Source organism: Podarcis gaigeae (genome assembly GCF_964106915.1).
Source record: "Podarcis gaigeae genome assembly, chromosome: 13".
Classification (NCBI taxonomy): Eukaryota; Metazoa; Chordata; class Lepidosauria; order Squamata; family Lacertidae; genus Podarcis; species Podarcis gaigeae.
In genome coordinates this window covers 11249540-11273358 of record NC_139689.1, presented here as the reverse complement: position 1 = coordinate 11273358, position 23819 = coordinate 11249540, and the positions used below count along the sequence as shown (strand labels likewise).

General features: G+C 49.2%; 1 protein-coding gene across 3 annotated transcripts; it reads right to left on the bottom strand.

Moving 5' to 3' along the window:
* Positions 1 to 321: 321 nt before the first annotated feature.
* On the bottom strand, positions 322 to 21908 carry SALL2 (spalt like transcription factor 2). Of its 3 annotated transcripts, none has more exons than XM_083710399.1 (4): positions 13247 to 13520; positions 7080 to 9415; positions 3673 to 4128; positions 322 to 647 (listed from the first exon to the last, which is right to left on the bottom strand). In XM_083710399.1, the coding sequence occupies exons 1-3, from the start codon at positions 13356 to 13358 to the stop codon at positions 3694 to 3696; spliced, it is 2883 nt and encodes a 960-aa protein (XP_083566525.1). In that variant the 5' UTR covers positions 13359 to 13520; the 3' UTR covers positions 322 to 647; positions 3673 to 3693. The 3 variants fall into 3 exon arrangements, with proteins under 3 accessions (XP_083566525.1, XP_083566524.1, XP_083566526.1); XM_083710398.1 differs by lacking the exon at positions 322 to 647 and adding an exon at positions 12827 to 12862 and having other exon boundaries at positions 3458 to 4128; positions 13247 to 13449; XM_083710400.1 differs by lacking the exons at positions 322 to 647; positions 13247 to 13520 and adding an exon at positions 21779 to 21908 and having other exon boundaries at positions 3458 to 4128.
* Between the last annotated feature and the right edge of the window lie 1911 nt (positions 21909 to 23819).

Sequence of the window (23819 nt, the reverse complement as noted above, 5' to 3'; positions counted from 1 at the left end):
GTATAAAGCCAGGAACCCAGGGAACTGTCCCCACCCCTTGCAAGGTGGAGGGCTGTTAACCAAAGTTTCAGTTTCCTCCGCTCTCCATTCATTTATCTATTCCACCCCACCTGTGCAATTGTGCAAGTTAAATGTGTGTGAGTTGTGAGTTACACACAACTGTGAGTTACCTGTATGTGAAGAGAGACCCTTTTGGCTTGCATCAATTGCAGTGTGTGTGTGTGTGTGTGTGTGTGTGTGTGTGTTGGGGGTTAACATCAGGGGGCTAAACCAGGCGCCCCTCCAGCTCTTTGTAGAAATAAAGAGCCAAAGACTTGGTAGTTCTGTCAAACTGCTTTTATTGGGGAGCTCAAGATGTCCTTCCCTTCGCTTGAATGGACCGTCCGGCATCCTTGCCCTAATCTAAATGAGACACACTTTCACTTCCTTTTTCTTCTCCCCATGGGTGCAGGGCGTTTGCCGTGCTTCCCTGACCCGCGACAGGATCCTGCCTTTCGGCCGACGGACATCCAAGCTACATTTTAAAAGTAAAAGACTAAAATGTTGCTAAAATTAAGACCGGAGCCACTTCTCTTCTTGCGGGACTGGGCTTGGGGAAAGGGGGGGGGGCATCCCCGCCAGCCTGGGTATCGCAAAAACAGTTCCGCCTGGAAAAGATAGGAAAGGAAAAGAGAAAAGTTGGTTCCGGAACTAGAATATTAATAGATAACGTGTAAAACGTGCAGGGATAAGCAAGGAAATAATAAAAGAATCAATTGAATAATTATTAAACTACAACAACATAACAAGATGGAAGACGTTAGAAAAATATATTGAAATCACACATGGGTAAAGGGAAGTGGGGAATTTATAAAAATTTCTAATATAATATTTCTAATTGCGTTGCATTTATATATAGCAAAGGGAAGTCGATAGCGATTAGGTGTATTTTAATCTAGTCAACTATGTAATAGGCTTATGTTACAAAACTAATATGGATTTTGAATTTGATGTTTTTAATTCTTTTTCGGTTTTGGAATAAAGTTTAAAAAAAAAGAAAAGAAAAAATTTAGGAAAAAAGAAACCACACTCACTCACCCTGTGGTCTAGCTCCTTGCAAATCACTACTTTGACACCCGCCTCGCAAAAACGTGACTGCTTTGTTCATGGCAAAGCATCCTGCAAAGTCGATCCAGAGAGTGGATGACCAAACTTTCCAAAATCTGCTCATCGTTATGAACTCTGTAACACTGAAGAACTGGTGCATGTGTTTGCTTGCTTTCCTCTTCCCTCCTCACCCCTTTTTCCTTAAGTGTTCTATCTCTTAGACCGCAAGCGGAGATGTGACTCATTGTTGCTATTTGTAAGCTATTCAAGGAGCCTTTCGGGGCTGAGGAGAAATCTAGAAATGCCTTAAATGTGCGGGGAACTAAAAATAGGGTCTTCTGCACCTTTTAACAGGTTTCTTGGAGACATCCAATTGGATACCTTTGGGAACAGGATGCTGGGCAAACATTCAAAAGACAGCCATCCCCAGGCTAGCAGCAACACGCCGTGCTCCCTTCCCTCCTTCAGCCCAACAGTCCCCATCAATTTGCTCTCGCCTCTCCTTGCTAACTCTGGAAGTTTTGACAGGGTTGCCATATTTCAAAACGTGAAAAACTGGAGACAAAAGTTGTTGAGCTTTCTTTTGCAAAATCTCAAAAAGAGAGAGGTTTCTGAGCTATTTTAAAGGAAATTTGCCAAAATCCACGCTTTCGACATGTGTTGCAATACGTCTGGATTTCCTGGACATTGAAGCGTTTTCTGACGAATCCTGGCTACGTCTGAGAAATTCCAGACGTATGGCAACCCTAGTTTTACATTGGGAGGATAAAGAATATGCAAACCATGCCTGTATTTCTTGCCACTTCAGACTCTACCTTGCCCTGAGCATAGGGATAGAGGAAGCTGTCTTTTACTGGGGGCTCTTGGGTCCATCTTAGCTCAGTATTGTCTACTCTCTATTGTCTGTTCTCCAGGTCCTTTTAAGCAGGGGACATTCCCGGCCGTACATGACTAAAGGGACCTGGGACCTTCTGCATGCAAATCAGATGCTGTGGTAATGAGCTACAGCCCATTTTAAAAAGCCTCCCCAATCACATCCAATCACATCCGAGCCATCATCACTCCCACACAAGGACCATCTAGTGAGAGGGAGAAGAGGAATGTTCTCTGCACTTTGCACCTTTTAAAGCTGCTTCCATGGGCGAAATCAGGAGTGTGGAACCTGTGGCGTCCCCAATATTGCTGGACTCCCCACTCCCATTAACACCAGCCAGCATAGCCAGTGGTCAGGGATGAAGGGGGCAGTTGTTCAGCAACATATAGAGGACAGCAGATCTGCCCCACCACCCAAGCGGTATACACGATCTCTAAGTACCTACGGGACCGCCTCTCCCAGTATGCCCCATGGAGGACCTTAAGGTCCATAAATAGTAACACCCTAGTGGTCCCAGGCCCTAAGGAAGTCAGATTAGCCTCAACCAGAGCCAGGGCCTTCTCAACACTGGCTCCGGCCTGGTGGAATGCTCTGTCTCATGAGACCAGGGCCCTGCAGGATCTGATTTCTTTCCGCAGGGCCTGTAAAACAGAGTTGTTTTGCCTTGCCTTTGGCTTGGAACCAGCCTGATCCCATCTCCCTCTTTCTTTTTTCCATTCTCCTCCTGTGATGAGGCTGCATTTTAATGTTTCAATGTTGTATTTTAATCTTGTTTTTAAGTTGTATTCATTCAACTTGTTTTTATTATTGCTTGTCAGCTGCCCTGAGCCTGGCGTTGGCTGGGGAGGGCGGGGTATAAATAAAAATAATAATAATAATTATTATTATTATTATTATTATTATTATTATTATTGAAGTGGCTTCCAGCAGCAGATACACTGGGCAGAACAGCAGTGGGGTTGGATTGCTCAAGGCAGTGACGGCATACATAGCAAACCACCGAGGGCGCTGCTCGTAACAGCCTCCACCCAAGCCCATACACCTGGGTCTCATGAATCCAGACCACCCTTTGCCGCGAATCACAAATCCTATCACCGGTCAGATTTCAGAATTTCATAGAATTACAAATCCCACTTCTGGCTGAGCTTTGGCCAGCAAATTCCGCGTCGCAAAGTTGCACAGCAGCTGGAGATGGACAGACAGGTTGTGCACCCACAGCAGTGACCACAGGAGAAACGGCCCAGAAAGAAGAAGAGTTTGGATTTGATATCCCGCTTTATCACTACCCGAAGGGGTCTCAAAGCGGCCAACATTCTCCTTTCCCTTCCTCCCCCACAACAAACACTCTGTGAGGTGAGTGGGGCTGAGAGACGTCAAAGTGTGACTAGCCCAAGGTCACCCAGCAGCTGCATGTGGAGGAGCGGGGAAGTGAACCCGGTTCACCAGATTACGAGTCCACCGCTCTTAACCACTACACCACACTCTGCTGTGGTGTATCTGCAGGGATTCCTCCATCTGCCCCAACTGCAACAAAACATGTCTCTCCCACATTGGCCCCTGCAGCCACAGCAGGCGCTGTGACTCTCCAACAACTTGACTTCACTTCTCCATTGTCCCTTGAGACAGATGCCAACCCAACCCACCAGGGCCCAGCTTCCAACTCCACCAGGCAAAAGTTGCAGCCATAATGGGTCTCCTCCACCTTGCCTTACCTGATGGAGGTCAGGATGACATTACTTTTCTCCCTTCCCTTGGTTCTCAGGGATGACCTCCGGGGCTGGGGCTGGCGGCGGCGGAGGAAGCAGCAGCAGAGACCCCACCGGCGGCTTCTCCTTGGCCTCGCTGGGAGCCACCTTCGCGGGAGTGACGCTGGATCCGAAGAGGCCGTGGGTGCCCGTGTTGGATGCCGAAGAAGAGGAGGAGGAGGAAGCGACGCCACTACCCCCACCATGAGCAGGCCTGGTCGGGAGGCCTCCAGAAAGGAAGGCCGTGTACTGGTTCCAGAAAGAGAGGGGTCCCACCCCCACGAGCTGGGCCGGGATGTCGCGCCCCAGGAAGTCCTGGAGCTTGACCTGGCCCCCTGATAGCACCGGCACGGGGCCTTCTAGGGGCAGGCGCCTCCCTCGGCGGGCCTGGTTGCTGCTCCACACGTGGCCGCTGAGATTAACCTTTCGGAGAAAGACGAAAGAGATGGGCACTTAACACAAGCGGCGCCCTGAGCCGACACTCCTTATTATTATTATTATTATTATTATTATTATTATTATTATTATCCCCCCACCCATCTGGCTGGGTTTCCCCAGCCACTCTGTGCAGCTCCCAAGAGAATATTAAAAACACAATAAAACATCAAACATTAAAAACGTCCCTAAACAGGGCTGCCTTCAGATGTCTTCTAAAAGTCCTTGACATCTGATGGGAAGGCATTCCACAGGGTGGGTGCCACCACTGAGAAGGCCTTCTGCCTCGTTCCCTGTAACCTCACTTCTCGCAGTGAGGGAACTGCCAAAAGGCCCTCGGTGTTGGACCTCAGTGTCTGGGCAGAACGATGGCAGTGGAGACGCTCCTTCAGGTATACTGGGCCAAGGACATTTAGGGCTTTAAAGGTCAGAACCAACACTCTGAATTGTGCTCGGAAACATACTGGGAGTCAATGTAAGTCTTTAAGGACAAGTGTTAAAATGGTCCGGGTGGCCACAAGGGGAGGAATGCTGCTGGTTTGACCCAGAAGACAGGAAGTTTCCTCATATCGAGTTCACCCAGCTCAGTATTGTCTACACTAACTGGTAGCAGCTCCACACCCTCCAACATTTCTCTGACAAAAATAGGGATGCCCCATTCCATAAGGATAATTATTATAAGGATAATTCCATATAAATGTTTATACCCCACACATCTTACTGGGCGGCTTCCAACATATTAAAAACATAATAAAACATTTTTAAAAAGCTTCTGTATACAGGATTGCCTTCAGATGGCGTGTGTGTGTGTGAGAGAGAGATAACTCCATAGCCTCCAACATTTCTCCAAAGAAAATAGGGTCATCCTAAGGAAAGGTGAGGGACGCGGGTGGTGCTGTGGTGTAAACCACTGAGCCTTGGGCTTGCCAATTGGAAGGTCGGCGGTTTGAATCCCTGCAACGAGGTGAGCTCCCGTTGCTCAGTCCCTGCTCCTGCCAACCTAGCAGTTCGAAAGCACGTCAAAGTGCAAGTAGATAAATAGGTACTGCTCCAGCGGGAAGACAAACGGTGTTTCCGTGCACTGCTCTGGTTTTGGTGTTGCATTCGGTGAGTCATTCGTGACTGGACTTAACTGTCAGGGGTCCTTTACCTTTAAGGAAAAGTGGGACATTCCAGGATGAAATCAGAAACCGGAATGGCTTCTCTAAATCAGGGATGTCCCCTGGAAAATAGGCACACTTGGAGGGTCAGCAGGTCTCCAGGAATTTCAGGCAGGGGGCATTCCTAAGCCTACCTGTAGATGCCGGGAACTGAACCGGGGAACTTCTGCATGCAAGGCAGATGCTCTGCCGCTGAGCTATGGCCCTGTCCCATTTCTATCATTCGCCATGGCTTCTAAGCATGCTTCCCAATGGAAGCAACACCACCTTAAATGGTGCCCACCATAGCTATCAACTTTTCCCTTTTCTTGCGAGGAATCCTATTCGGAATAAGTAAATTTCCCTTAAAAAAAAAAGGGAAACGTTGACAGCTATGGTGCCCGCATGTGCAATGCCGAACATCAAAATATAGGCGGCTGCCTATATTCTGCTGTTTCAAAGACTTTTGATCCACAGCTGCCATCAAAATTATTCAACCCCCATTGCAAATCAGGTTTATCATTAGAATTCCCAGATTTTCAGCTGTTTGCAACGAGCCAATCGAACAAAAGCAAATGAAATAGCTAGACGCCAAGGATGCTTCACACGGGTCCCCCTAAATTCAACTGAAATTGCAACTTGTACTGGCTCTTCGCTGGTCCTGCTAGCTAGGGATGATGGGAGTTGTAGTCCAACAACAGTGGAAGAACCAAGTTTGGGAAGTACTGCAAGAGAGACGAAGCAGAGTGGCGACAGCAGCACAGATCTCTGACCAAGAAAACTAGGGTCTAGCGACCGTGGTACGGGCCTTCAGCCAAAAATCCTTTCTCCCCTTTCCTTTATGTTAATGTTGCTTTCCTTTCTTTTGTGCTTTCACACAATTCAGGTTTCTGTGTGTCTCTGTGTGTGTGTGTATTGAGGGGGTTGTTACAGGTTGATATCTGTTTTGTTGCTTTCAGGATTATAGCTATTTTTTAAAAAAACAAACGGTTTCTTTAAATTTTCTGGTAATTCCCTTAATATATTTAGTTTACTGCATGCATGCTTTATGCCACTTTCATTTCCTTTTCGGGGAAAAACATTTATTTAAAAATAAATAACAAACACCAACAAGCTACGCCACATGGGGACAGGAAGCTGCAAGCCTGTGTAAGGCCTAGGGTAATCAAACTGGGCTGCTGCTGTACTGCCAAGATGCATTTTAAACCTTCGGGCTTCAATAAATATGCGTTTACAGGGATTCTATCGCTACAGACTTTTATTTTGTTGCTTCTAAATAAATATATCATGAACTGCTGTGTGATCTTAACCTGACGGGTGGTCCAAGTGGAAGAAACGAAAATTATAAGGCTATAAAGATGTTTTGCCACACTCCAGAACTGTGAGGCAACGTGGTATCGTATTCCCTACAACGGTGCCCTTTGTGCCCCAGTTCTGCCTCTGGAGGGGGGCAGAGAACGTACCAAGTGCAACCAGCTTCCTGTGTCAATACTGTGCAAGGGAGATGTACTTCCTGTAACAGTGCCTTGCACTGCCCAGTTCTGCCTCTAGAGGGGGGCAGAGAGCGCACCAAGTGCAACCAGCTTCCTGTGTCAATACTGTGTAAGGGAGATGTACTTCCTGTAACGGTGCCTTGCACTGCCCAGTTCTGCCTCTAGAGGGGGACAGACAGCACGCCAAGTGAAGCCAACTTCCTGAGTCAATAAAGCGATGGAGAAGGAAATCACAAGGGAACAGGGGATAGGCAGAACGCTTACTATAATAGGAGACACTGAGAAGGAGCAACCGTCTCTCCCTTACCTGGTGGTGGGCAGCCAGCGCATGCTTGCGCAATGCGGCCCTGTCGGGGAAGGCCTGCTTGCAAATCCCACAAACCAGCGTCGGCCCCTCTTTGGCTTGACTGCCCTCTTGCTTCTCCGATGGGCCTTCCCCGCCGGTTTCTTGTTCCTCCTCCTGTTCTTGCGGCATTGCCCCTCCTGCCTTTTCCCCCTCCGCCTTCTCTTCCCCTTCCTGCATGGGCCGCTGAGGGCTTCCGGGCCCTGATGGCAAGGCAGCATTGGTGCCACCATCTTCCTCTTCTGCCTGCACCGCTTCTCCCCCTTCCTTGGTGAGGCCCGGAGCTTCCTGTTCCGGGCTGGAGGGCCCCTCGGCCTTCTCCCCTCCACTTTCCAGGGAGTCTTCGTCGGTGGGTTCTTCTTCCTCCTCCTCCGACAGTTCCTCGTCTTGCGGAGGGGCCTGTTGCTGCGGTTGCTGCTGCTTCTCGCCTTCCCCCAAGGTGGCCCCTTCCGAAGTTGGGGACTCAGGGAGGAGCGCCCCGTTGGGGATCTGCCCGCCCAGGTGCATGCGGACGTGCTGCTGGAGGCTAACGGCGTTGGTGAACTTCTTCTGGCAAATGGGGCAAGAGTTCTGGGCCCGGGCAGCTGAGCTGGTTTTGTGGCCCACAAAGTGAGCGCGCAGGTTCCCCCGGGTGGAGAAGGCCCGTCCGCACACCTTGCACTTGAAAGGCCTCTCCCCTCCGTGCTGCCCGTAGTGGAGCTGCAGGGCTCGAGGGCAGCTCAGGACCCGCAAGCAGATCACGCACTGGTTGGGCCCCGAAGAAGCGGGCAGGGAAGAGGAGGAGGACCCAGCCACAGCTTGGGCGGCCGTGACGGGAGCAGAGCAAGAAGATGACGACGGAGACCCCTGGCGGTCAATCTTCTCCACCAGCTGCTGCAGCTTGGAAGTCTCCGAGGGGGACGCTTCCAGCACGTAGGGGAAAGGCCCCACCGCTGTGCCCGCCTTGAAGTGATTGGCTAGCAAGGCCCAGCTGGGGAGAGATCCCACCAGCTTCCCCAGCTGAAGCCGGGCACCCTCCGTCTCCCTTTCCGGCGGGGTGTTCTCGTCCCCCTTCCCTTTCGCCTCCACTGCCTTCATCAGAACCAGCTTGTTGAAGCCGGGCAAGGCCTGGGCTGCCGCCGACGGCGAGGCCCCAGACAGCAGGGTGAGGCTCTCGGTGGCGCTCAGGGCCTTGCGTTCGGCGGTGGGCGGAGGGGTGGTTTCCTCTCCGGGCTCTGCCTTCTCGGGCGGCACCGACATGCCGTAAGGTAGCCCCGAGGTGGTGAGGACGTAGTCCAGGTGCTCGGGGACGGGATGGGGGTTCATCTGGACGTGGGGGTATTTCTCCCGGTGGCGGTGGAAGTGCACCTTGAGGTTGCCGCGGGTGGTGAAGCGGTTGCCGCAGATGTTGCACTTGTAAGGGCGCTCGCCCGTATGGGAGCGCAGGTGGATCTGCAGGGCGCTGTCGCTGCCAAAGACCTTGCCGCAGAAGCGGCATTTGTGGCGCCCTCCGGGCTTCTCCTCCAGCCTGCTTTCTAACCCTCCTCCTCCTCCTGCTCCTCCCCCGTTCTTCTGCCGCAGGAGCCCCGGAGACGTCGCCTGCTCCAAACCCCGGGCGGTGCCCAAGCACTGGGCGGCCAGGATGCCCGTAGCTGTGGGGAAGGCCGGAGCCAGGAGCTGCTCGGCCTTGGGCACTCGGGCGCCTCCGGGGAAAGGGTGGTAGAGGTGGAAGAAAGCAGGCTTGGGGACCTCAGGGGAGCTGGACGCCTGGGTCCTCCCTGGCTCTGTTTTGATGGAGAAGACCGGCAAGGGGGGCTTGGGAGGAAGAGACGCTCCCGGGGCTGGCTCGGAGGAAGGGGTCGGGGAGCCCACCTGCCCCAGGGACCCCAGCAGCAGCACCTGGCGGCAGATCTGCTCGGTCATCTGCATTTGGTGCAGCTGGCGTTGCTGCAGGACCCGGAGCTCTTCCAAGATGAGGGGGATGTTGAGGTGCCCGGCGGGGACGGAGGCGGGCAGTGTTGGGGGAGGCGGGGGAGGGGGCCGGGGAAGGGCTGCTTCTTGGGTTGGGTCGGACAGCAGCGTCCCCGATTCTACGTCCATGCTCTGAGGGCTCTCGGGACGGACTTCCACCGAGGAAGAGGAAGACGAGGAGGAGAGGCTGGAGTGGTCCTGACCAGTGGCGGCTGTAGCTGCCGCCGCAGAGGAGCAGGTGGGCTGCTCCGAGCAGCAGGAATCCACGTGAGCGGACAACTCGGAGGGATCCTTGAAGTTGGTAAGGCAGGCGGGGCAGGATAATGGGGCTGTCTCGTCCCCAGTATCTCCTGCAGAGAAAGGGAGACAAGAGAGAAAGGGGGTGCGGTTATTTTGGATCAGCAATCTATTTCATTCATCACGTTTATATATCACATACTTTCCTCCAAGATGGTGTCCGTAGTTCTCCTCTTTCTGATTTAATCCCCAGGTAGGTTAGGCTGAGTGAGCGACTCACCCCAAGTCACCCAGTGAGGATTTGAAACCTGGTCTCCCGAGTCCTAATCCGACACTCTAACCCAGGGTTTCTCAAACTTGGGTCCCTAGTTGTTGTTGGACTCCAACTCCCATCATCCCAGCTAGCAGGGATGATGGGAGTTGGAGTCCAACAACAGCTGGAGACCCAAGCTTGAGATACAGTGGTACCTTGGGTTAAGAACTTAATTCATTCTGGAGGTCCGTTCTTAACCCGAAACCGTTCTTAACCTGAGGTACCACTTTAGTTAATGGGGCCTCCTGCTGCCACTGCGCAATTTCTGTTCTCATCCTGAAGCAAAGTTCTTAACCCAAGGTACTATTTCTGGGTTAGCGGAGTCTGTAACCTGAAGCATCTGTAACCTGAGGTACCACTGTACTCTGCTCCAACCACTACAGCACTCTGGTAACCAAGCCCACCTGATCTTTAACCAGAAAGATGCACAGGACAACTGCAGATCACATAGAAGCTAGTGGCAACACTCAGATTTTAGTGAAGGGAAACAGGATGCAGGAGGTCCCAGGTTCAGTCTCTGACATCTACATGAAGGACGTGGCTATCAGTGGCTATTGGCCATGATGGCTCTGCTCTGCTTCCTTGGTTGGAGGCAGTTATGCTTCTGAATATCAGCGGCCGGAAGCCACCGGAGAGGAGAGTGTGCCTATGCTCAGGTCTTGTTTGCTAGTGTCCCACAAACATCTGGTTGACCACTGTGAAAACAGAATACAGTGGTACCTCAGGTTACATACGCTTCAGGTTACAGACTCTGCTAACCCAGAAATAGTGCTTCAGGTTAAGAACTTTGCTTCAGGATGAGAACAAAAATTGCGTGGCAGCAGCAGGAGGCCCCATTAGCTAAAGTGGTGCTTCAGGTTAAGAACAGTTTCAGGTTAAGAACGGACCTCCGGAACAAATTAAGTACTTAACCCGAGGTACCACCGTACTAGACAGCACACACCACTGGCCTGATCCAGAAGGTTCTTCTTATGGCTGGAAACAAGTGCTCAAATTTCGCCAGGCACATTTTGCACCTGGCTATCGGCCACTTGTGACCAAGTGAAGATGCCCGGGCGTCAGGATGGTGCCTTGACGTCTCCACCATCTGGAGATGCATGCCTGCGGATCCTTGGATCCGGGCTGTTTTCACACACTAGAAAGACATCCTGCAAAATTCTATCCATCATATTTTATCTGCATCATCGGAATCAATTTCTGGAACCAAAAAGTCGTATTGAAAAGTACACGACTTTCAAGGCATCTGGCCCCAAAATGGCAACTAGGCATTCTGTTTTGGCAAACTTAAACCCTGGTTTAAGGAGCCATTTGGTGCATAGCTTATATAACCGAGTATCTAACACTGGCTGGAAATGTCCCTTGCCGGTCAGTGTAGACAATACTGAGCTAGGCAGACCAAAAGTACAGTGGTACCTCAGGTTAAGAACTTAATTCATTCCGGAGGTCCGTTCTTAACCTGAAACCGTTCTTAACCTGAGGTACCACTTTAGCTAATGGGGCCTCCCGCTGCCACCAGCGCACAATTTCTGTTCTCATCCTGAGGTAAAGTTCTTAACCCGAGGTACTAATTCCAGGTTAGCGGAGTCTGTAACCCGAGGTGTTTGTGACCTGAGGTACTACTGTATAAGGAAGCTGGCCCTTTTAATCCTCACAACTAGGTACGTCCTCCAACTTGTGTTACAACCCTCTCTCTGCTCAGGATCTGCCAATATTTTGATGTAAACATATACTGTATTATATTAAATGTCTAGTTAATGCAGCATTTGTCGAGCTTGGATTCCCAGATGGTGTTGCTCTTCAAGTCCCAGAATCCCCAGGCAGCTTGGCCAATGGTGAGGGTTGACTGACAGCTGCTCTTTCGGACCTCTGGTCCTTCCATTGGAGGTTCTTTAAGCTGGAGATGTTGTACAGTGAGCCCAGGAGCTTCTTCACGCCAAAGCAGCTGCCTTGCTGTAGCCCCCTCCCCTAACACACTGTCCCCCGCCAGCAATAACCTGTTTTTGCAAATACTTTAAAAAGAAAATATGTAAGACCATAAGATAAGCCCTAGTGCATCATGCCAGTGGCCCGTCTAAGTCCAGCATCCTGTTCTCACAGTGGCCAACCAAATGCCTATGGAAAACTGGCAAGCAGGATTCGAGCACAAGACCTCTCTCCCTTCCTGCAGTTTCTAGTACGTTTCTAGTATTCAGAAGCATCACCTTCTTCAACTGTGGAGGCACAGCACAGTCATCAAGGCTAGTAAGCCACCAAAAGCCTTAACCTGCATAATTTTTTTTCAAATCCACTCTTAAAGACATCTAAGTTGGTGGCCATCACTGCCTCCTCTGGCAGTGAGTTCCATAGTTTAACTACGCACTACGTGAAAACGTATTTCCTCGCCACAGGGTGTCCTAAGAGGGAGAAAAACTTTTCTCTGTTTCCTCCATATGTCGAAAGCAAGCAATGTTTCTACTTCTCATTGCCATCCTGTTATACAAACAAACCTGCCAGCCCAGAAAACATGGCAGGCATGCCAAAGACATCGTTCTACCCAGACACTGAAGTCCAGCGCCGAGGGCCTTCTGGCGGTTCCCTCATTGCGAGAAGCGAAATTACAGGGAACCAGGCAGAGGGCCTTCTCGGTAGTGGCACCTGCCGTGTGGAACACCCTCCCATCAGATGTCAAGGAAATAAACAAATATCTGACTTTTAGAAGACATCTGAAGGCAGCCCTGTTTAGGGAAGCTTTTAATGTTTGAGGCATTACAGTATTTTAATATTTTGTTCGAAGCTGCCCAGAGTGGCTGGGGAAGCCCTACCAGATGGTCGGGATATAAATAAATTATTATTATTATTATTAAAAATGGAAGGAAACAAAAATATAGAAGAACCTCCTTCCTTGGAGGTTTTTAAGGAGAGGTTGGGTGGCCATCTGCCATGGATGCTTTAGCTGAGATTCCTGCATTGCAGGGGGTTGGACTAGATGACCCCTGGGGTCCCTCCCCACTCCAAAAGCCTATCATTCTACGAAATGGGAAGGCAGACAAACAGATGCAATTTTAAGAATGGAAAAGAAAGATTGGGATCACCATGGCAAACATATATATATATATGTATATGTATATGTATATGTATATATATATATATATATATGTATGTATGTATATAATTACCTAAAAGTCCAACCCACATCCAACTAATTTGCAAGCCCCCTTCTCCAGAAACCCACCTTTGCAAGGTTCTGCCCATTCATACATCGTTCTCTCTAGAAAGGAAGGAAGGAAGGCAGAAAAGAAGGAAGCACACCTGAAAATTATCCACCTTATTCCTACAGAACAGCTAACAGGGGGTTCTGGATGCAGACAATGGGGACGGAAAGGCACAAACAGGGCATGGCAAATCAAACAGGAGCCTGGCTGGCTGTTTGGGTGGGTGGGGGGAAAAGGGCCAGGATAAACAACTAGGATGGATGGATGCGTAAATGGGTTGATGGCAATGCAGGAGCGCGTGGGGAGAGATGGGCGCCTGGAGGGAGGTCTCTGGGCCCGGCTGCTTCCCCTACAGCCCTTGCTAGGAGGCCACGGCGGCCAGGTCGCCCCCTCTCCCCTTCCCCAGCCGGCTGGACCAGCCACAGGGGCGAGGAGCCCACCTGCGGCCTCGCCCATCCTGCAGTCGCCGCCGGCGCCCGCGGCTCCGTCGCCCGACGCCGCCACCTCCTCCGGCGGCTGCTGCTGCTCTCCGTGCGCTCGGGAGCCGCTCATCTCGGCCCTCCCGGCCGCCTCCGATCCCGGAGGATGGAGGAAGAGGAGGAGGCAAGCGGCGGCCAGACGAGCGGTGGGCTGCCGAGAGCGGCTCCCACCCGGCCGCAGCAGGGACCTCTGGTGTCGGGAGGGCGGCTGCCGCCGACGGAAGGAAAGGGCGCTGCGCCCCCGTGCGCCCTGGCTCCGGAGCGCACCTGGAGACGGAGGGATGGAGAGCCAGGAAGGAGGAGGGAGGCAAGCGAGCCGAGCCAGGACGAAGGAGGAGCCCTGCTTTTAGGAGCCCCCCCCTCAAAAAACCCGGACCTTTTGCAAATCGACACATTTTTTTAAAAAAATGTCACATTTATATTAGCCTTTCATCCAAGGAATAAGGCAGTGCACAATTAATTTTTTTAAAAAATATATATTGCATTTATATGGGGTGGGCAGGGAGGGGCACCTGCCCTCCGATCAATAATAATCAATAAAAATACTTAGCAAACCGAGGTTCTGACCCCCCAACAAAATTCCTGACTACGCCCATGTTTATATCCCAACTTTCCGCACCCCAAGGAGCTCACTGTACCTGGTTCTTCCCCACCACATTTAATAATAGAATCGTAGACTTGGAGGGGACCCTGAGGATCATCTAGTCCAACCCCCTGCAATGCAGGAATATGCAGCTGCCCCATATGGGAATCTCCACAACAATATACTGTATATATTTATTTAAATGTTGTATTTATATTATTCCACCTGTCCTCCAAGGAGCTCAAGGCAGGGTACTTTTCATCTATGCTCTTAATTTTATTTCTTGCATTTATATCCCAACCTTTTCTCCCAGGGAGTTCATGGTTCTTCCCCATCCCACTTAATCCCCACAACGACCCTGTGAGGTAGGTAAGGGTGAGAGACAGTGACTGGCCCCCAGGGTCACCCAGGGTGTTTCAGGGCCAAGTAGAGTTTTGAACTCTGGTCTCCTAGGTCCAGCACTCTGCCGATAGCATCATACTAACTTTCCCTGAAAGGTGGGTTAGAAATCTGTAACAATCTTAATCGCAATCTATTTTTAAGGAGAGGGGCTCCCCTTAGATGGATTCCCCTCGTTCCAAACAAAGTTGCCCATCTATGTTATCATCTTCTGCGCCAGTGCATATCTAGATACAGTGGTACCTCGGGTTAAGAACTTAATTCGTTCCGGAGGTCCGTTCTTAACCTGAAACTGTTCTTAACCTGAAGCACCACTTTACCTAATGGGGCCTCCCGCTGTCGCTGCGCAATTTCTGTTCTCATCCTGAAGCAAAGTTCTTAATCTGAGGTACTATTTCTGGGTTAGTGGAGTCTGTAACCTGAAGCGTATGTAACCCGAGGTACTACTGTATGTGCCTTTGAAACTGTGGGAACAAACACACGATGCTGCCTTATCCCAAGTCAAACTGTTGGTCCATCTAACTCAACATGATTTTAGCCAGGATTTTAGCCAGGGTTTCTCTCCCAGTTCTGTTGCTAGGGATTGATCTGTTCTATCACAGAGCTACAGCCCTTATTATCAATACTGTAAGACTTCACACAGGACCAAATTACAGGATCTGTAATTTGATACAGAACTGAAACCTGAAAGAAGTAACTGAAACTTACTACTACTACTACTACTACTACTATTATTATTATTTAAAAATGCTAAATTTGTATGCTGCCCTATACCTGCAGGTCTCACGATGGTTCACAGGATAAAATCAGAATATAAAATCACAAAATCAAAACAAAAACAACCCAATAAATCCCCAACTCAATAAACTCCATATTACATATAATATAAAAATATATTATATTGTTGCATTTCTGTTCCCACTTTTCTTCAAGGAGTTCAAGGCAGCGTACCTGCTTCTAATTTTATCCCCATAGTAACCCTGTGAGGTAGGCTAGGCTGAGAGAAAGTTGACTGACCCAAAGTCACCTAGTGAGCTGGGGGGGGGGGGATTTGAACTCTAGCCTTCCGGGTCCTAATTTGGCACTCTGACCATTAGACCATACAGTCTTACGCACTTCAGAACATGGTGTTACTATTGGTTCATACACCCCACCCTTCAGGGCTTTTTCCCCCAGCTGGAACTCACTGGAACTCAGTTCCAGCACCTCTCATGTGGATGCCATTGCCATTATAAGAGAACAAGGGAGGCGTTCATGGGGAGTTTTGGACCCACTTTCCCCAGAAAAGCAGCACTGCCACCCTTGCTCTTATGAGAGCCTAGGACACCTTACATCAAGAAAAAGAAAAAAGTCCATCACTGAAAACTCAAGTAAAATCCCATTGCATTATTATTATTATTATTATTATTATTTGTATACCACCCTATACCCGGAGGTATCAGGGCGGTTCAAAGAAAAGATCGACATAAAAACCACAATATATATACAGTGGTACCTTGGGTTACATACGCTACAGGCTACAGACGCTTCAGGTTACAGACTCCGCTAACCCAGAAATAGTACCTCAGGTTAAAAACTTTGCTTCAGGATCAGAACAGAAATCGTGCTCTGGCAGCGTAGGAGCAGTGGGAGGCCCCATTAGCTAAAGTGGTACCTCAGGTTAAGAACAGTTTCAGGTTAAGAACGGACCTCCAGGACGAATTAAGTTCTTAACCTGAGGTACCACTGTAATCAAACTAAAAACAACAACCCAATACCCGCCCCCCCAAAAAAATATAGAGCCGCATTTTAAAAGGGCATAGGATGCCAATCAGATCAAACAAAGGCCTGGTTAAAAAGGAATGTTTTTGCCTAGTGTCTAAAGGTGTATAATGAAGGCACCAGGCAAACTTCCCTGAGGAGAGCGTTCCACAGAAGGGGTGCCACTGCAGAGAAGTCCCTGTTCTCGTGTTGCCACCCTCCGCACCTCTCCAGGAGGAGGCATACGAAGAAGGGCCTCAGAAGAAGCAAATCTACCAAAACAGCCAACAACAATGTGCAAAGACAACCAGTTACAATGCACGTTAAAGGCTTGCAAAAACAGGTATGTTTTCATCCGTTGCCTAAATGTAAACAAGTGGATAAGCAGATCTCTACAGGGAGGGAGCTTAATAGTTGAGATGCCACCATGGAGAAGGCCCTGCTTCATGCAATAACCTCATTGACTGAACTTAGTGAAGTTCCCACCCGCTGGGCCCCTCCTGCAGATCTTACCAAATAGGAATCTGCCTTAAATTGCATCAGACCATTGGTCCATTTAGCTTAATGTTGTCTTCACTGATTGGCAGCAGCTCATCAGAGTTCCAGACAGGGAACTTAGGGGAGGTAGCAAGGATTGAACCCGGGACCTTCTGCGTGCAAAACAGATGAGTTACTGGGTTGGTCGTTGCCAGGGAAGGCATTCTTCAGATATGTAGGGAGTGTTGGACTTTCCATCTAGCGTATATAGTTAAACCTCGGCTCCCAAACGCTTCTGTTATCGTACGTTTTGGCTCCTGAACACCAAAATGCTGGAAGTAACTACTCCAGTTTTTGAATGATTTTTGGAGGCCAAACGGTTTCTGGAGAGTATTTTTCTTTTTTCTCCATTGACTTTGCTAACCGCCCTTTGATCCCCAGTTGTTGAACGTTTCAGAAGTCGAACGGTCTTCCGGAACATATTACGTTCGACAACCGAGGTTTGACTGTACCACCAGAAGCAAAGGACTCTTCCTTTTGAGAGATGCACCAGCAGGTTCTCAGGTTTCTTGCAACGTGTTTTATCACATTTAGGAATAAGAGGTCATGCAGCTATATGTTTGTGGGGTCTTTGCAACAGACTTGCTCTCTCAAGTGAATTGAAATCTATATAATTTGCAATCAGAGCATAGGAACTCTGCAAGTTTGGTACCTGGATGAGCTTAACATAGTTACAGTGGTACCTCGGGTTAAGTAATTAATTCGTTCCGGAGGTCCGTTCTTAACCTGAAGCACCACTTTAGCTAATGGGGCCTCCAGCTGCTGCTGCACGATCTCTGTTCTCATCCTGAAGCAAAGTTCTTAACCCGAGGTACTATTTCTGGGTTAGCAGAGTCTGTAACCTGAAGCGTATGTAACCCGAGGTACCACTGTACATTGGGTTCAACCTATATGTGGGGTTGTGCTTATGCTTCACAAGAGGTTGGATGCCGGAACCAGAAATATAGAATATGAAAGCTAGTCTTAAAAACTGACGTGTCATCAAACTCCAGCTTCCAGCAGCACCTTTACTCTCCCATGTGCAGACAACATCAAGGACATCACAAGCAGCAAATACTTTACGAAATCTAACACCTTCCCTCTAACACAGACGTAGGTAAGCAATTGCTCACAAGGAGTTATCGGCTCTGCAGTGAGCACAGAACTGGACCTTTGAGGTTTCTTTCGACACTAAAATTCATCACAACGATTAAGGTAGGGTTGCCATACGGCTGGAATTTCCTGGACGTAGCTGGCAATTGTCCAGATTTTCATTTTTTTTTCAAATATGGCAACCCTACTATAAGGCACTGGAGCCCGTCACACCTTAGAACCAGGATCTCCAAAAGGTTGCCCCATCTCTTATATTCCTAACCGATCACTGTGTTCTGTTGGAGCAGGATTCTAAGACATACCACCCGGGCACCTGGGTGCATTTACTTAGAAGCACCAGGTTGGAGTGCACACCATATATTTGCAGAAGCAAAAAATTGTCTAGTGATGTTTGCTTGTGTAGGATGATAAACCTGGCTGAGACCCTACCGGCTCACAGACTGTCTCGCCAGAGTGGTGCATGCACTGGTTATCTCCCACTTGGACTACTGCAATGCGCTCTACGTGGGGCTACCTTTGAAGGTGACCCGGAAACTGCAACTAATCCAGAATGCGGGAGCTAGAGTGGTGACTGGGAGTGGCCGCCAAGACCATATAACACTGGTCCTGAAAGACCTACATTGGCTCCCAGTATGTTTCCGAGCACAATTCAAAGTGTTGATGCTGACCTTTAAAGCCCTAAACGGCGTCGGCCCAGTGTACCTGAAGGAGCTTCTCCACCATCATCGTTCCTCCTGGACACTGAGGTCCAGCTCCGAGGGCCTTCTGGCAGTTCCCTCCCTGCGAGAAGTGAGGTTACAGGGAACCAGACAGAGGGCCTTCTCGATGGTGGCATCCGCCCTGTGGAACGCCCGCCCATGAGATGTCAAGCAAATAAACAACTATCTGACTTTTAGAAGACATCTGAAGGCAGCCCTGTTTAAGGAAGTTTTTAATGTTTGATGTTTTATTGTGTTTTTAATATTCTGTTGGAAGCCGCCCAGAGTGGCTGGGGAATACTTAATATGTTATTATACTGTTGTTGTTGTTCTTCTTCTTCTTCTTTCAGGAATCCATGCTTAACTGTGCTCAGATTTCCCTTAAATAAACTCTTCCCAAAGGGACCATAAACTTTCCTGCACCTCACCAGCTTGAATTTACTCCTTTTGGAGTAAGGATGCATCTAATCGGTTCCTTTCCGCCACCAGCCTCCATCCTGATTTCTCGCTCCAGCACAGATTCTTAGAGGAAGCTGGAGTCAATCCAGTCCAGTTGCCACAAGCAAAGGACTGAAAAGGGGCGGGGGGGGGAGAGCGAGATGGGGTGGGTGACGGGGAACCAGGGGGATGGGGGGAAGAGAGACCTCACTTAACACAAGAGAGACTATCTAGGACTCTGCGAGTTACTTAGCAACAGCACAAAGAGCAAAGAGAGCGGGAGAGAAAAGAAGCAGTGTGTGGCAAAAATATGTGTGTGAGGAAGTGTGACAGAATGCATATGTGTGTGACCGTCTCTTCCTGGTTCTCTGGGGTGAGGGGAGTCACACACACACACACACACGAGAGATGTCGAGGAAAGCACTCAGAAAGACTGTGCCATATTCACGTTGCACTTTTAAAGCGCAATGATGCAACGTTAAAACCATCATGGCTTCCCCCACCCCACCCAAAAAATTCTGGGAGCTGCAGTTTGCGGAGGTTGCCGAGAGTTTTTAGGAGACCCCTCTATTTCCTTCTTGGGGCTACGATTCCCCCAGTAGTTCAATCCTTCTTCCCAGGGAATTCTGGGAATTGTAGCTCTGTGAGGGGAATAGCGATGTATCAATAGGGGAATTCCCGGGAAACTTTGGGAATTATAGCTCTGCAGGGAGAATAGTGGTGTATCAGTCCCTCTTCCCAGGGAATTCTGGGAACTGTTGCTTTGTGAGGGGAATATTGGCCTTATAACAACTCTTGGCACAATTAACAAAGTACAGCTCCCAGAATTCTTTGGGGGGGGGGAGCCGTGACTGCTTAAAGTGGGAAAGGACAAGGTGAAGTGGCCTTTGGCAGCGATGGCATGGAAGGGCATGTATCGCACACATGTGTAACAGAGGCTGTGACAGGCCATGTCATGGTACCAGGATGTGGGCCTGAGAGAGAAGGTGCAGAAAAATACATGTGAGAGCAGCATAGCAATTTTTTTTGGGGGGGGGGGCAGGATCAAGGCACATTTGTGGAAACAATGCTCCAGTGGGCACAATGGATTGGCTGTGTATGAATGAGGGAGGGTACAGGTGGCCAAATCCTTGTGCGCTGTCTGTATGCCATGCTCAAAATCAATGCACAGCCCAATCCTATCCTTGTTTTACTTGGAAGAAAGCCACACTGTGTTCAGGTGGAGGCTTACTCCCAAGTAAACATGTGCCAGGTTGCAGCCTTTGCGTGCAAGGGAAACAAGAATGTGGGTAGGCATGTGACAAAATGGTGCTAGTCATAGTGTGTAAGGCTGCAGTTCTGAAGACTAGGGAATAAGATTCACTGGGCACAGTGGAACTTGCATCCGAATAAATGTGCCTAGGACTGGGCTGTAGATAATGAAGGAAATTGCTTTGGTTGTGGTCAAGCTGATTATTCCACATCGGTCAGCTTGGGTGGTGGTTCCTCCTTCTCGTACCATTTTCCTGATCAATGCAGCTTGACTCACTTCTTTGAGTCACCTGAAGTTGTCATGCTCTACCAAGACCTTTCTACAAAGCGCCTGAACTCTTCTTGTAGCAAACTGAGGCCTGGTTCGGCATGGGCTCAGGACTGCAATGCCTTAAGGACTGCGTCCCCCCCCCCCCCCGTATGAACTGACCAGGACCCTGGAGTCATCATCCGAGGTGCTTCCTATGTGAGAAGTCTGGCAAAATGGGAATGGGCCTTTTCTGTGATGGCTCCAGGGAGGCTTGCCTGGCCCCTTCGTTGCATATCTTTAGGCACCAGGCAAAAACATTCCGCATTTCCCAGGCCTTTGGCTAACTAAACAATATAGCCTTTTAAACTGGGTATGTGGTGGGGTTTATTGTTTTTGTTTGTTACTAGGTTATGCATTTTTGTGTTTTTATATTGTAAACTGCCATGTGATTTACACCTGTGCAAATTTACACCCCGTGAAGGGTTGTATAGTAATAGTAGCAACAACAACAACAACAACAACAACAACAACAATGTAAATCTGTGGGGCAGTGGGAGCTAAAGGATGGAAATCTCTGGGTTGCAAATGGGGCTCAGAGGTGGGGTATAGTGGCAAGCTGAGATCTAACCCGGAAAGGCCTTCAGTCACCAACCCATTAGATGTCCTTATGTGAACCAATTTTCTCTCACTCTAAGTTCTGCCCACCCAGTGAGTAAAATGAGCATGAGTGAGGTTAACTGGCCTACCTGACAGGGTTGTTGGAAGGTTTATTATTATTTCATTTATATTGCATCACTCATGTACACAACACTTCCTTGCCCCCTAAAGCATGGGAGGATTTTTAGCCCTCACCTCCAAGGGACCCACCGTGTAGTTATTGACAAACGGATGATTCCTGGGATAATTTTTGTGGAGCGGTCAGAAATGGCATGCATTTTGGGAGTCAGTTGGTCTTTGGGGCCTTGAAAACCCAGTGAATGTGCTGGTGACTGTGTCTAAGCTTTTAAATCTCATCGCCCATCCTTCCTGTAGAGGCCATTATGTTAGTGGATGCTTGGTTGCTGATGGTAAGTCAGAGAGAGAGAGAGAGAGAGAAAGAAAACGAGGATGAAAAGGAAGTTCTTATGTGACTACAGTACATGTGAGAACGACAGACAAAATGCATGTGTATATAAGCATGGCAGAATTTATGCTCCTAGATAGGTGTGTTTTGAGCTTGTCAGTAAATCGTAGAGAGACCCAAACCCTGAACATACAGGCAACCGGCTAGTTACAAAGCATACTTTTGGAGATTCCTAACAACTTCCTTCCAGTTTGGAAACAAAACTTTCTTTCTCTTTCGCCTCCTTCTCACCCCTTCCTTGCCACCCAGCTCCTGGTGTGCCCCCACCCCATGACGCACCCTTTCCCACACTGTTGCCATCCCCCATCCCCATGGCACCTGCCAGCTCTCCTTGACACCCCCCCCCCCACAAAAGAAAACGCCCTCCCCTCCAGGAACCCACCGTTCTCAGAGGCTGTGGAACCTTCACAGTCGGAGATGAGCTGTTGGGGGTTCCGCTGTTTTCTCCGAGACATCCCTGCGGAGGGGCTGGGGGCTGGGGAGGGGACCCCAAGTCTCTCTCTCTCTTTGGTGGGGAGCCAGTGGGCACCTGATCCCTCTCTCTCTCAGGAATGGGATCTCTCCACCAACCCCCCCCCAAACCCAAGCCCCCTCCTCTCCCACACTCACACATACTTAAGGGACACGCCTCCTGCTTTTGTGAACCTCATTGTAAAAGCAAAACTCTTAATCTTTCTGAACACTCTTTTTCTTTTGTACTAGCAGGGATTGAAAGGGGGGGTGGGAAGAGAGAGAGAGGGAGAGGGCAAAATTAACTCCTTCTTTCCCTGCAGCTATCCCAGTCCTCTACAATTTTTTTTTTAAACCACCACATAGGAGAGCATCTGCTTTTTAACGCTGAAATGCAGCCACCTCTGTGGTTCAAGGCCAGACTGCCTGCTAGAGGTGAAATTTATTTGATGACGCCCAAAGAATTTATGCCAGTTCAAATGCGGTTTGCAAGCACCGAGATTTACAGTTCACTAATATTATGTGTCCAACAGGCTGGATCTGCTTCAGTGAAGCTTGTCTTCCTAAATACTTGGTTATGTTACCTTTCAGAAAAATTCCCACGAGTTTTCCTGGGGCAGATGTTAAACCAACTTGCCTGTAGTTCCCATTTGGATCCCTTTTTAAAAATTGGTGCTACAGTAGACATTTTATAGTCCTTGGGTAAGGAGGCTGGACTGAGGGACATATATTTTGTTAGAAGACCAGCAATTTCACTTTTGAGTTCTCTCAGGTGGATGCCATCCAGATGCGGCAATTGGTCAGTTTTTATTTTCCTTATTAGGCCTATAAGCTCATCACTCAGCACTACCCTCTGCCTCTGCACCTCAGATTCCCATCCTGCAAAAAAGTAAGTTTAGGCCAGGGGTAGGCAACCTAAGGCCTGGGGGCCGGATGTGGCCCAATCGCCTTCTCAATCCGGCCTGCGGACGGTCCGGGAACCAGCGTGTTTTTACATGAGTAGAATGTGTGCGTTTATTTAAAAGGTATCTCTGGGTTATTTGTGGGGCATAGGAATTTGTTCATTTCCCCCCAAAATACAGTCTGGCCCACCACATGGTCTGAGGGACGGTGGACCGGCCTCCTGCTGAAAAAGGTTGCTGACCCCTGGTTCAGGCACTAGAATCTGCCCTATATCTGCCACTGTAAAGGAAGATGCAGATCTCTCACTTTGTTGTGAGTCATTAGGTGAGCCTGGAAGACTGGATATCAGACTTTTAAGAGAAATGTGATCATGTGCTTGAGTGGCTGGTGAACAGTTCTGGGATGCAGGATTCTGCACTTCAACCCTATCCAAGCTATGGGTTTCTTAAATAGTCTTGGATAAGGTGGCAGCTGAGCCTCCATTTTCCCCATCTGTGAAATGGGCAAGACGGCAATAGTAAGTGCAAATTAAATTGCCGGAGCAAGCTAAATAAGGAGGAGATAATCCAAGATGAGGAAGAGATCATTAAAGGGGTGCTGAGATTTCATGGGGTTCCGGAACATTTATGGGATAGTAGTGTAGGGTCTGAAACTTGTCAGCCCTTCCTCACTTGTATTTGTGTTGCATTGGTTGTCCATAAAATATGGACAAATTGAAGAGTGGTGGAGCCCACAATCACCAGTGGTCCATTTCTGATCTAGAATGAGCAGAAAAACCTGGGATTTTTATTTACTTATTATTCCATTTATTTCCTTTGAGGCACTTATGTTCAAGGCACAAGGTACAGGGTTCTCCTCTCTCCAGTTTATCTTCACAGCAACCCTATGAGGTAGGCTAGGCCAAGAGAAGGTTTAAGCAATTGAACCCTGGTCTTCTAGGTCCTCCGCGGGTGGCGCTGTGGGTTAATCCACAGAGCCTAGGACTTGCTGATTGGAAGGTCAGCGGTTCGAATCCCCGCGACGGGGTGAGCTCCCGTTCTTCGGTCCCAGCTCCTGCCAACCTAGCAGTT

Coding starts and splice junctions, on each gene's coding strand:
- SALL2 (XM_083710398.1), bottom strand. CDS start 13,358: ATGAGCGGCTCCCGAGCGCACGGAGAGCAGCAGCAGCCGCCGGAGGAG. Junction 9,416..12,826: donor ATGGGCAGAACCTTGCAAAG/GTGGGTTTCTGG, acceptor CTTTCTCTGCAG/GAGATACTGGGGACGAGACA. Junction 4,129..7,079: donor CGCTGGCTGCCCACCACCAG/GTAAGGGAGAGA, acceptor TTTCTCCGAAAG/GTTAATCTCAGCGGCCACGT.